The sequence below is a fragment of the Octopus bimaculoides genome, chromosome 3 (assembly GCF_001194135.2).
Source record: "Octopus bimaculoides isolate UCB-OBI-ISO-001 chromosome 3, ASM119413v2, whole genome shotgun sequence".
Lineage (NCBI taxonomy): Eukaryota > Metazoa > Mollusca > Cephalopoda > Octopoda > Octopodidae > Octopus > Octopus bimaculoides.
In genome coordinates, this window is record NC_068983.1 from 16,239,897 (window position 1) to 16,254,190 (window position 14,294).

General features: G+C 35.1%; 1 protein-coding gene across 7 annotated transcripts in view; it reads right to left on the bottom strand.

The window, feature by feature from the left end:
• Positions 1-30: 30 nt before the first annotated feature.
• The window catches only part of LOC106874382 (zinc finger protein 236), a 201,930-nt gene continuing 187,666 nt past the window's right edge, over positions 31-14,294 (bottom strand). For 5 of the 7 annotated variants that reach the window (XM_052966050.1, XM_052966046.1, XM_052966048.1 and 2 more), the window contains 3 exons: positions 12,208-12,300; positions 4,801-4,884; positions 31-1,535 (listed from right to left, as the gene is read on the bottom strand). In XM_052966050.1, coding sequence (XP_052822010.1) covers positions 1,327-1,535; positions 4,801-4,884; positions 12,208-12,300 — 386 coding nt within the window. In that variant the 3' untranslated portion in view covers positions 31-1,326. The remainder of the gene's footprint in view (positions 1,536-4,800; positions 4,885-12,207; positions 12,301-14,294) is intronic. The other 2 variants (XM_052966051.1, XM_052966052.1) reach the window with 1 other exon arrangement.

Genomic DNA, 14,294 nt, shown 5'->3' on the forward strand with positions numbered 1-14,294 from the left:
ATATATATATATATATATATATATACACACACACACACATATACATATATATGTATATATGAAACTAGTTAGTGTATCACAGAGCTGAGCTGACATCTGGACTGATATTGACTCTCTGACTGACCAATTGACCATTTGTTACACGTAGAGAGGAATCTCAGTTTGGCCTTTAGAAAATATTTGGAAAAAAAAAATAATTATCATATCGTTTTTTTGTACACTATTTACATGGAAGTGGAGAAAAAAAATATATATTTGCTAAAATCATGCAGTACAGCACTGAATAAATAATTGGAGGAGAGTGGAGGTTAAATAACCAAGGAATTAATGGATTAAACACAAACGTTTTATATGCATGTATGTATATAAATATGTGTGTGTTAGTGTGCATATTATATGTGGGTGTAGTGGTGTGTACATAGGTATTTCTATATATACATGTACATGTGTATGTACATATACATGCATATACAAATAGAGACATATACACATATGTATGTAAGTATATTTGTATAATGCTGGTGACTCACTGTTACTACTCAGAGTTTCGCACTCAATATGTTATCCCCCTGGCAACAACATACGCATGTGTATGTGTGTGTGTGTATATATATATATATATATATATATATATACATACACACACACACACACATACAAATACACACACACATACACACATTCAGAGACTAAAACAGTGTAAAAAGCTACAATGTAAAAACCTACAGTAATGTCCTTCTTAAAGAAAAAAAACAAATCCATAAAAAAAAAAATTAAAAAAATAATAATAATAATAATAATATTAATGGAAAATATTATATTAAAAATCTGTAATATAATATGCAACAATATATATATTTTCTTTTTGGCTCATATTTGGTATCCAGTCTTCATGTGGGACAAGGAGTAAGACTTTTGTACTCTGCTGCAATGGGTGTATCTACCAGATGCAAAGAGTCTTATAAAAAGTAATAATTTGAGAATTTAAAAAAAAAAAAAAAAATGACAAATAACAGAAAAAGAGAGAAAAAAAACTATGTGAAATTTGAAATAGGAACAAAATAAATATTAACATCATAAATGAGAGTTTGTTTTTAACTTAAAAAGTTAAAATAAATTATTGTTATTATTACAATAGGGCTGTTGAACTTAAGCTATGTGGGAGAAACTCCTGCTTTCTTTTTTTTAGAAATTTTACTATGTTTGTTTGTTTCAGTTAGTTTTCCTTGGAAAGTGTGTTTTACATAACTGTGGGAGAACATTATCAACAAAAGAAAATATCCTGCTTTGATTTTTTTTTAGTGTGTGTTTGTGTCTTTGTTGTTTTTACTGTTGCTCTACTTTAGCTCTTTTAGCGAGGCAATTTCCCCCTTCCATGTGTTTATCGAGGTTCTTAGGAGTCACAAACCCTTCTCCGCAGTGAGGGCATTCATTCCTGGACTTGAGCATATGGATTTGTGATTTCATGTGGCGATTCAGATCTGACTGAGTTACACCTTTGTAATTGCACAGCTTACAGCAGAATTCACGAATACCTGCAGAACACAGAGAAAGAAAGAGACAGACAGAAACATGAATGAGCTGTAACTAAATGAGAATTTGAACAAGAGGAGGAAACACACTAACTCTTTAACATTTAAACCAGCCATATCTGGACCAAATATTCTACCTGTTTTTATGTTCAAACCAGCCAGATCCAACCTTTCACGTATATCCTACAAGGTCATTCCAAAAATACACAATCATGTCATTGAAATTTTGAAACTACAAGATAGTGCATGACTAATTCAAAACAATGTGAATAGATAAACATTGCATTTGACACAGTAATCTCAATGCCAAATGATTAATATATAGGCATAGGAGTGGCTGTGTGGTAAGTAGCTTGCTTACGAACCACATGGTTCTGGGTTCAGTCTCACTGTGTGGTACCTTGGGCAAGTGTTTTCTGCTATAGCCTCGGGCCGACCAAAGCCTTGTGAGTGGATTTGGTAGACGGAAACTGAAAGAAGCCCGTCGTATATATATATATATGTGTGTGTGTGTGTGTGTGTGTGTATATGTTTGTGTGTCTGTGTTTGTCCCCCCACCATCGCTTGACAACCGATGCTGGTGTGTTTAAGTCCCTGTAACTTAGCGGTTCGGCAAAATAGACCGATAGAATAAGTACTAGGCTTACAAAGAATAAGTCCTGGGGTCGATTTGCTCGACTAAAGGCGGTACTCCAGCATGGCCACAGTCAAATGACTGAAACAAGTAAAAGAGTTTATCTCTGACATGAACATTTTAACTTTTTTTGTAAGATGATTTGTGCATGAATCTGTATGTCATCAGCAGAACACAGCTGGTTTGCAATGTGGCCAAATGAATATTGTCTTCTTGATACATTATTGTTATTACTATTGTGTTATACCATACAGTATGCCAGCTTTGACTATTCCATCTTTTTACAGACCTATCTCAGATTAGATCATCCTATATGACCCTCCATCTGATTGTAGGGAATTTGTAATTCATCTGTCAAGAAAGCCAACTCTAGCTACAAAAGTATTCAAATTGAGAGAGTTATACCAGGGGCATGAACTATTGTGTGGAACAAAAACAGCTAGGAAATTAGAATATAAAAACAGATGGAATGGACTATGTATAAAAAAAAAAAAACAGCCTTTAGTAGCAACTGGGTAGACCAGTGTTTCTCAAACTTTAACTATTGTCTCTTTTATTTTACTAATGCTTTCTCAATACCCCTCTTGCTACATCACCACCATTATTGTTTTAATGTCCACTTTTCTATATGCTTGCATGGGTCAGACAAAATTCATTAAAGTAGATTTTCTACAGACAAATGCCCCTCCCGGCACTATCCTTATTTGTAATAATTACCCATGATCGAACGAATTTTCATGTAAGAAAGGAAACAGACGACACTGCTTACATGACGGTGACACTCATTTACAACTAGAGTGATATGTTAAGACAAAGAGACACACACAATACAGATATAGATAGATAGATAGATAGAGAGAGAGGACACGGATGCACACATTCATATATGTGGCTTGACTGTGTGGATAAGAAATTTCCTTCAAATCACATGGCTTTAGGTACAGTCCTACTGAGCAGCACGTCAGTCAAATATCTTCTACTTTAGCCCCAGGCTGAACAATGCTATGTGATTGAATTTGCCAGATGGAAACTGTACAAAGCTTGTCATACACGTGTGTGTGTGTTCTTTTGTGAATGTTTATATCACATGAAAAATCCCCGAGCTACAGTTGATGTTGTCTGTTGCAATTTCTCTGTCAATAAACTATTCACAACTCAGTGCTTTTAAAGATGTATGGAAAAATTTTTTTTAAATTCTTGTTCTTTAACTCATGTTTTTAAATTGTAAAACACTATGCCTAATGGTCTTGCAAGTTTGAAATGATTAAACTCTCTCTCTCACAAGATTCTAATAAAACTGAAATATGTCCATTACTATCACTCTCCCGTCAACAAAGATCATATTTTTACCTAAAGTATGAAAATTTATAATTTTCTATGAAATTAAATAATTAATTTCTTGAAATTATCTCCCCTCTTTTTGACAGTCATTAACAATTACTACTAAGTTTTTCTTTTCTTTCTTTAATTAAGAGGGAAATTCCAGTTATTTGAAGTCATTCATTGCATTAAGAGGGGCAACCAGCCATAGAAACCATGCCAAATCAGATTGGAACCTTGTGCAGCTCTCCAGCTTACTAGTTTCAGTCAAACTGTCTAACCCATGCCAGCATGAGCATGAAAAGCAGACACTAAAAGACGATGATTCTTGTAAACATCATTCTGTACATCAACATCTACCTGATTTATTTAAATTTATACCACTGAGTTACACACACACACATGGTAGGCTTCTTTTAGCTTCCAGTGACCCAATCCACTCGCAAGGCTTTGGTTGGCCTGGGACTAGAGTAGAAAACACTTGCTTTAGGTACCACACAGAGGGACTAAACCTAAAACCAAGTGGTTGGGAAGCAAACATCTGACCCACACAACTGTTCATATACATCATCATCATCATCATTTTATATCTGTTTTCCATGCTGGTGTGAGCCTGACAGCTCGACAATATCCAAATCAGTTCTTATTGAAGTTATAGCTCCCCTAGACAGGTTGGAGGACCACATCTTGCTCAGATGTCAGAGTTTTGTCATGGTTTCTGCAGCTGGATGACCTTCCTAACAAAATAACTTTACAGAGTGTACATGGAGGTGGGGGGAGTGCTTTTTTTTCTGTAGCACCAACACTAAAGAAGTTGTCATGTCCTTGGCAAGAATAAAGAGCTTTTTTTTTTTTTTGATTTGGTGCTGTCTGTTTGATTTGCCTTATTCATGTTTTTTTTTAACAGTTTTTTAAAAACATTTAATTTAATGTCTGATTACAGCAACTAAGACCTTTACAAGGCTTCCAAGACTGATAGGAGAAAAGGGGCAGAAGAAAGCACAACTGATGAGTCACGACAGTAGAAGGCTGGCCTGAATACTTGCAACAAAAGAACCTTAGGGAGCAGGCAGTGATGGTAAAGAAGATGACAGACTATGGCTATAACACCCTAAAATAGGAGCAAACTGCCACAGTTTCCCTCTAATTTTACTCACAAGGTTTGGGTGAACCTGAGGTTAGGTTAGAGACACTTAGTCAAAAGAGCTGCGCAATACAGTTGAGTCTAAAACCACATGTTTGTGAAGCCCTTAATGAAATAGCATAACCTGACTTACAGAAGGAAGATAGGATAAATAAAAGAATATGAAATACCTTGGTGGCGCATCATGTGCACTTTTAACTGGCTATTGGTGCGTGCATAGTAATCACAGAATTTACACTTGTATGGCCGGATATCTGAAAGTACAGTGAAGTTATTTGAATGTTAGGTGGTTAATGGGCAGAAATGATACAGTATTGGCGCTGCTTCAGTGGTAGCAAGATGAAACAACAAACTGATCAGGCATGAAAGTTAAATCACATATTAACTGTACATGATAATTCCAGACCTCTACATCAAAAGTGTGTGTGTGTGTGTGTGTGTGTGTGTGTGCGTGCGTGCGTGTGAGATTCAGTTTTAATGGTGAAATTTTTCAAGTAAGAAGTCACTTTTAATATTAAATATATGTCTCATTGTCATTGTTTTAATGTCCACTCTTTCATGTTTACATGGATCAGAAGGAATTCTTTGAGGCAGATATTCTATGGCTAGATGTCCTTCTTTTCACCAATCCTCACCTTTTTCTAAGTAAGGCAATATTTTCCCATGGCTGAACATGTTTTTTTTTTCTAGAAGACTGGATGGCAAACATGACAGTGGTACACATTTACAACTATCACATAATGTCAAGACATGAGACACAAATATAAACATACACATGTGTGTGTGTGTGTGTGTATATATATGTGCACATGGCTGAGTGGTCAGAGTGTCAGGCTCACAATCATGAGGTGGTGAGTTCGATTCCTGGACTGGGCTGTGTATTGTGTTCTTGAGCTAGACATTTTACTTCACGTTGCTCCAGTTCACTCAGCTGTAGAAATGAGTTGCGACGTCACTGGTGCCAAGCTGTATCGGCCTTTGCCTTTCCCTTGGATAATATCTTTGGTGTGAAGTGAGGAGGCTGATATGCATGGGTGACTACTGGTCTTTCATAAACAACCGTGTCCGAACTTGTACTTTGGAGAGTAACTTTCTAGGTGCAATCCCATGGTCAGTCATGACTGAAAGGGGTCTTTACCCTTTAATATATATATATAAATACACACACACACACACACTTAATGATCTTCTTTCAGTTTCTGTCTGAAGTGGTGTGGCAATATTTTAGTGTGTGTGTGTGTGTGTGTGTGTGTGTGTGTGTGTGTAATTGTCAGGTGGGAGGTAAGAAAGCATGCATGCGAGGGGTGTATAAGCATGTATGCGTGTGAGGGAGAAAAAAAAGAAAGATATTGGTGAAGCAAAAATGGTAGCAAAAAGAACGTGGAGGGTATGATTGGAGTTATGCAAGCATATGACAAAATCACACATGATTGTGAAACATTTTAAGAAGGAAGAATGATTTAAATTAAAATATGAAAAAGAGAGAGAATGAGAGAAAAAGAGAGAATATATATGAGTTCTGTGGAGAGAAGAAACATAACAGAAAAAGGTAAAAAGAATTACAAAATGAAGAATTTGAGTGTTCAAAGGATAGTGAAAAGGTTAGATGTATGCACGTGTATGCATGTGTGTATGTGTGTGTACATGCATATATATAATATGTGTTTTTTGTTCCAGAATAAGCATACCACATTTCCACAAGTAGTAAATGGCAATGTGAAGTGTTGGCAACAGGGAGGGCATCCAGCTGTGCAATGCTACCTTAGAGAACCTGTTTAACCTATGCCACATGAAAAAGCAGAATTAAGATAATGATGATGATGATGATGATATGCACAGGTATCAATATAGTGATAGACACAAAAGCTAAGAGACAAATTGCAGATTTCTTGAATAAATTGTAAAGTTAACAATACTGAACTTCAGTTTGCTCCATACTGATTGTAAAAATAAATAATATAAATAAATGTATACATGCAATTAATTATTTAGAATATATATATATATATATATATATGAATGTATAAATTTGCAGCCTGGCTGTGAAAAATGCACCAAGTAAATAGGCCCCAGAGTCTTCAGTAAAGATTCTGTGATCTATTCAAAGGTTTCATTTCAACAGCAAGACTGCATGTATGCTTGTGATGGCACATGCACTAGTGGTTAGGGATGTTGGGCTCATTGTCATCAGATCATTGTTTCAATTCCTGGACTGAGCAGTGAGTTGTGTCTCTTGATTAAGGCATTTTCTCAATAAAGTAGTCTATTTGACTGCAAATGAGTACCAGCTGAGTGAAGGTGCATCCCTTCTCCCTCCAGTTTTCCAAGCCTCAGTTTTTCACTGGAGCATGGGTGGGAGGACTGAGAGGATGTCTATGTCAGCTTCAGACCATGCAGGCACCTAAAACAATAAGCAAAAGCATACTTGGTTGCCAGTGATGGCTATAGTTTGGTTATAATTTCATATATGCACTAACTATAGTGTATCTTGTGGAGTATGTCTCGTTATTGAGTATGTATGCTCCTATGAAGCTAATTTTATGTTGAGCAATTTGAGGCGGTCCCCCACCGCCCTGTTAAGATACTGTCATTCAGTGGGGGTGTAAAGCACATTTGCCTGTCTGCTTTTGGTAATCTTATGATCAACCCTTGTGACAAATGGGCACAGAAATTCTGTCTTTCACACTGCCTGGAGAGAGAGATATGGTTTGCAAAACACAGTTTTTCAGCAGAAGACTTGCTACTGATGTAAGATTATGTGTGTTTCTTTTACATTGTGTATCAGGGGCTAACTGTTTCCATCTATTCTTTTCCGGATTAAATTTGTGTCATGACTCCAAATAACTCATAAATTTATGAATACTTTTTGAGCACAACTGGCAGAGAATATCTTGCAAAGACTAATTGTATGTGTGTTTGTGTGTGTAGAGAGAGAGAGACAGATAGACAGACAAAGAGAGAGAGAATGAAAATAAGTCAATATGTCCAATTTGTTCAACAATCAGTAGAGATAGTGGTGGAGAAGATTTGATCCAGTCCATTCACTTTGAACATATGATTGTCTTCCTAGACTGCTGAAAAACCAGGTGATCTACTTTCACAATGGGACTAAATACAAAAAGATATGACCAATGTATATATATTTGTAGATACATAGTCTTAGTGCTGCTTAGTGCAGTGCATATCATCGGTGTCATCATTGTTTAGCCTTAAGTCAACCTTAGGTAAGTAGAGTAATGATCAAAAATGTTCCAGCAGCAACCATCCTGTCTTTAATTTCAGACATGATGTATCTGGAATCACGTCATCCAATATGTCGTTCCACTTTTAAGATGATAGGGTGTGAGTTGAAAGGGGTTATGGCAGCTATTTGTGGCATGTAGAGATGGCCTTGCTGTCTCAAGTGAGCATCATAGTAGTGAAAAGTCATGATGTAAAAGTGAGAAGTTTGATAACAGATAAAAAAAAATCAGAACAGAACAGCATTTGTCACTGTCACAGAAATAAAATCTTTCATTTCTACAATGTTGGCAGGTAAACTGTCCCCACCTACCCGACCAAAACCCATTTTAGTTGCAAGTGCAATGTGATAATAGGTATACTGTATCTCTATAGATTGTAAGAGTTAACTAAAAAGGTTTAACATCAGAAAGGGAATCAGGCTATAAAACACTGCCTATTGGAGTGTGACCACAATGTGAGATTTAATTTGGGTGTAACCATAATGTAATAATCATATATTGACTTCATTGTTATCCTGGTTTTCATCAGACAGTGGTTAAAAATCCCATGGGTTAACATCATCATTGTCATCATCCTCATCATCATTTTTGTTTGCTTTTCGAAGATGGTTAGACAGAAATTTTTGGAGCAGTGTTTATACAGCAAAATGCCCTACCTCATGTGACTCCTTTAAGTCGCCCCTTACCACACAGAGATAAAATGTACTTATTCTAAAAACCACAATATACATGATATAATTTGGAGCTAAAAGTATTGATCCGCAGCAGTTTTTTTTGTATTTTTTTTCCCTGACTGGTATGAATAGTAAAAATAAGCTGGCATAAATATATAATGATGTGGAGATTTACTAGACATTTAGCATCAACTGAACAATTAATGTCACAACATCTTTGTTTCTGATTAAACACTTATTCAGAAATTACAGTGTCCTCTAATACATCATGATAAACAATATATACTACCCCAATAGTTTACAGAACTAAACTGTTAATCTGATATACTTTTATAAATTGGAATAAATGATCTTAATGCATTTTATTAATTAATCTATGAAGGAAAGGAGCTTTTGTGTGTATCAAAATGTTGGGTGGTTATGACGGGTTTGCATGGTTGATGTTTTGGCTCTTGTGCGGGCGGCACATAAAATACACCATTTTGAGCGTGGCCGTTGCCAGTACCGTCTGACTGGCCCTCGTGCGGGTGACACGTAAAAGCACCCACTACACTCTCTGAGTGGTTGGTGTTAGGAAGGGCATCCAGCTGTAGAAACTCTGCCAAATCAGATTGGAGCCTGGTGTTGTCATCCGGTTTCACCAGTCCTCAGTCAAATCGTCCAACCCATGCTAGCATGGAAAGCGGACGTTAAATGATGATGATGATGATGATGATCACTGTTTGGTGAGTCATGGATGGATTTCACGCTATGATGGAAGAAAGTAAAAGCAGTTAAGGAATGTATTTCTAAAGAGTAAGGATTGGGTAAAGAAGTGTCACATGTAGGGATAAGTAGACAAAGAGAAATAATGAAACCAGCAGTAACTGGGAGATGAAATCAGAATGAAACAGCACAACATCACAGCTTATATTGTTTTTAAAGGATTAAGTCAAGGAAGTCTATTTATATGTATCTGTGTCACATACCCATGCTAAGAGATGTGTGTGTATGTGTCATACACTTGCTGATATGTATATATGCTACACAGCTTTGTTATTAACCCTTTAGCATTTAAACCGGCCATATGCGGCCAAAATATTCTACCTGCTTTAGGTTCAAACAGGCCAGATCTTTCCTCTCACACCTACCCAACAATGTCATTCTAAAAATAAACAGTTATAACATCAAAATCTCAAAAATACAAGATAATCCAGGATTAATTTCAAGTAATGTAAATAAATAAGCATTTCATTTGACAAAATAATCTGAATGCTAAAGGGTTAATAAAAAACATGTATGTGTGTATTTATGTCACACCTTTGCTATTAAAGGAATGTGTATATGTACGTGATGCACCTTCGCTAAAAATGTAATGTATGTATGTCACACACCTTTACTGTTATTCTAAAATAAAAATACAATACAAAATAGAATTTAAAGGTATTTTATATTTTAAATTACAAAAACGGAAATGTCAACAGGAATTTCAAACTAATTTTTTTGATTTGATTTTCACGCTAAATTAGTTTCATGCATATCAAAGGATACAAGTTCATCAAAGGTCAGACAATAAGCATACTTAACATGCATTACAACGATAAACTTTGGCCATTGCTTTTCTTTTCTACTTAGCTAAATTTTACAATCTCCTTTCTCCAATCCCAAGCAAATTACTTTGGAATGAACTGGTTTACTAATTGCTTTCTTGTCTTTTGATCACATCCAACAGACACACAGCACTGAGATATATATACACATCCAGACACCTCCCCACTAAATTAAGCATTCAATAAATAACCAAAATCCCATTTTGAAGTAACATGCACAAAAACAAGCATAAATAGACACACACACACACCTCTGCCCCCCACACAAAGAGTCAATGTAATATGTATTTGCATCACCTTTTACTTCTATATTTTTAGTGTCTTATTGTTAATGCCATTGGCTAAATTAATTCATTTGAGAGATGATAGCAAAGCATTATGGTTAAATCAACATCAATCTACTGCATATTCTAACACATTTGATACCTACCTGTCTGAGACCAGCTCTTGTCTTATAATACAAATTTCGTATTGAAGTGATCTTGATTAAAACCTTTTGTCAAAATTCACACTCATTTATGTGCCAAACACTATCTTAATAACAAAGTTATTTCAAGAAAGTCTTCATTATTTTCAAAATTAATTGCAACAGAATCAGTGTATTTCAGCAGAAATACAGTAACAAAAGGGTTAAAGTCAATAAACTCAATGGACTGGCAGACGTGTGTGTTAATCAAAGACACCTTGTAGTATTTAATTATGGCCTTTCATTATGCAAGTTCAAACTTTATTGAGGTCAATCATGTCTTTCATCTATTCAGAGACAATAAAATAACGTACCAGTCGAGTACTTGGGTGGATTTAATTGACTATACCTGTCCCACTACAAGCAATTTGTATCCTGCTGCCAATGTTAGAAATGAATAATTACTTCACTTCCTATCACCAGAGATATTTATCAGTGATCATCCCTATTGATTTTTATGAGATAGGAGATTTGTGGCATTCATGCTGTTTCTGAGCACAATGGTAGTACAAGTGAGCAAAATATAATAAAGAATTGAAACTGTATTACAGATATAGGGACTTACCTGTAGCTCAATGGTACTCGGCTTACACATGTTTGAACACACACTTTCATGCATAAACACACACACGTTATCATGCACAAGAATGCATGCACATGATCAAATACACATCCTGAAGCACACATAGATACACACACATCCTGTAGAAGAGATGGTGTTATTTTAAGGTCACCAGTTTTAAGAACAGTGGATGTGTGATGTGATTATATAAAAGGCAGAAAAAGAAGAGGCACCTTGAAGTAAATACTGCATGCTAGTACTTGAACAGTTTCTCATCAGCAACAACAAAAAGATACATCTGGCAATTAAACAGTTGATCAAGAAAAGAAGAGAGAGAGAGAGAGAGAGAGAGAGAATAGTTTCCATGCTTACATTTTAGCAACTGGATCTAGTGATCAACACAAATGCAATATTTCAAAAGAGCATTTGTCAAAAGAAAGCCAAATAATAAAATAAATGAAACAGTCATAATCATAATGACAACAATAACAATAACAAAAAAAGCCCCTCCCCCACCCAAATTACTACTATAAAAAATTTAGAGTCAATTATTATTGGTTTTTTTTTCTTGTTCTTTTAGTTGAGAAATATTGACATCTTTTGACTAGGCACAAATGCCCTTAAATAGACATTAAAATTTTTTTTTTTTTAAATTCACAATAAAGTCTGTAAGTACACTCAAACAAAGTGGGTACTTCCATAAGAGTATGGGCTTGTAGACAAAGTTAATTTTTTTGCACAACTAACTGCAATGGCAGAGAAATAAAAACCAAAGAAAGAATTAAAGAATCCTCATCTTACATACAAACTCGCAAGCATAAAACAAAAAACACATATACATGCGTTTATATAGACATACATAATTAAGTCTAAATTTTATCTGCAACATCACATAAAATGAATATATATATATATATAGATAGATGGATAGATATGTATATCTCTACATACAAATATATATACATATATATATATACATATATATAAAAATTAAAATTGAATTTTTTTTTTTTTGTTAAAAAAGAAGCCAGATGAAACCCTCACCCGTTTTAGGAACTTGTTTTGTTACATCTAGGGCATATGTATATCCTTCCAAGGTCATCTCCCCTTGTCTGTTCTGAATCGCACCAGTCTCAACTGACAAGTGAAAAAAGATGGGACGCTGTGATGTACTTGAGCAAGAGAAACAGCCCACCACCCCATACACATACAAAAGAAGTTAAGAATAACAAGTGTTTAAAAGTCAAAGAGCGCTCCCACTTTCTGCTCACAAACAAAGATGACTATGAATGCATATGTACAGACACTTATGATTTACAGGTTTATTTTCATTTAATGATGACAAGTACGTTTCTGAAATAAAAATATAAACCTTGGTTTTCTCTCTCTCTCTCTCTTACACATTTTAACACTTCTTCACTACACACCATGGAGTTCAGTTATCTTTTAAGATATCTGAATATATTTAGATTCAAAACATTTCTTGATTTTAATGAATCTTTAATTTATATCAGAAGTGGTCAGTTGTCCATATACTATCTATCTCTCTCTCTCTCACACAAAGTTTTTATGTTTAGTTATATATTAAAACAATATAACATTACACTGAAAAATTACCCAACACCTTTTAGTAGAGTAAATGTTTATTCAACTTTTACAAGAAGAGGGATGACCATGACTTCATAGCTTCAGCCTGCTAGCCTCCATCAAACTGTATTGTGTGTGTGTGTACATTTTACATCAATTTTTTCCAAGCTAGCATGGGCAAGGCAAATATACATGCAGTACTGCTTTTATAGCTTGATGCCCTTCCTGTGACTAACCCTTACCTATTTTTCAAGTAACAGAAATTCATACCACCCTTCATTCCGCAACTTTGAAGGCACAAAGTAGGAGCCGATTCATTGGCAGGGAAATATCAACAAACATCACTGTTTGTAGCTCTCTGTGACTTTTCATTGCTAAGTGCAGGCCATAAAAATTCACACATACACACCATGCACACATACATTTACTGCTTTCAGTCATTGGACTGCTGCTGGATTACAGCAGCAACACTACCTTTCCACTAACAACTTTAATAACAGATGCATTGTGTCTACTACCTAGTTCAAGTCCTGAGATGCTACATACATAGACAAACTTAAAGCAAAGTAATAGTATTAGAACCCACAAACATCATACAACATTGTCACTAATTTGACAAACCAAATGTATGAACAGAGACTTGAGGCAGGTTGTACAATGAGAGTACAGTGGTATAATAATAATAATAATAATAATAATAATAATAATAATAATAATAATAATAATAATAATAATAATAATAATAATAATAATAATAATAATATTTCTTTTGTAATTATGCAACATGACAGAATTAATTACTAAGCTATTCCAATAATTTCAAATACATTTTAATACTGATTTCTCCACCCAGCTTTAGAATTCACCACAACCTACCCCCAAACACCTATGTATAACAGCACTCATTCATCATTATTTCATTTATAAAAATAACAATCAATGAATAAATATTTGTTGGGTACAGCAAAAATACATGATTTTTTTTTTAAAGTTTAAATTTCTCTAGTAATAGAGGAAGTTGAGATATTTGAATTGTTTCCATTTTATATTTCAGAAGTTGAAACTTGTAATGTCTGGTTATATCAAAACATATATCAATGGTTGTGAAGGCTTGTTGTCTAGTTGTTAGGCTGTTGGGCTAATGATGATCAAGTCATAGGTTCAATTTCTGGATTAGGTGGCATGTCGTGTCTTCAAGCGAAGTACTCCACTCAGCTGAAAATGGGCACCAACCTACTAATAGTGCAGCTCTCTCCCCTTCCAGATGTTTTGCAAGGTCAAGGATAGGAGACCATCATCATCGTTATCATCATTTAACATCTGTTTTCTATACTGGTATGGGTTGGACAACTTGACAGGAGCTGGCAAACCAAAAGACTGCACCAGGCTTCACTTCGCAGAGTCTTTATGACTGGATGCCCTTCCTAATGCCATGAGGACTATTAGATGCAACCAAACTATTGGATGCTGTTATACACAACTGGTCATAATGCAATTTCTCACATTGTTGTTGCTTTTGAATGATAATACTCCACTGTTAGGTG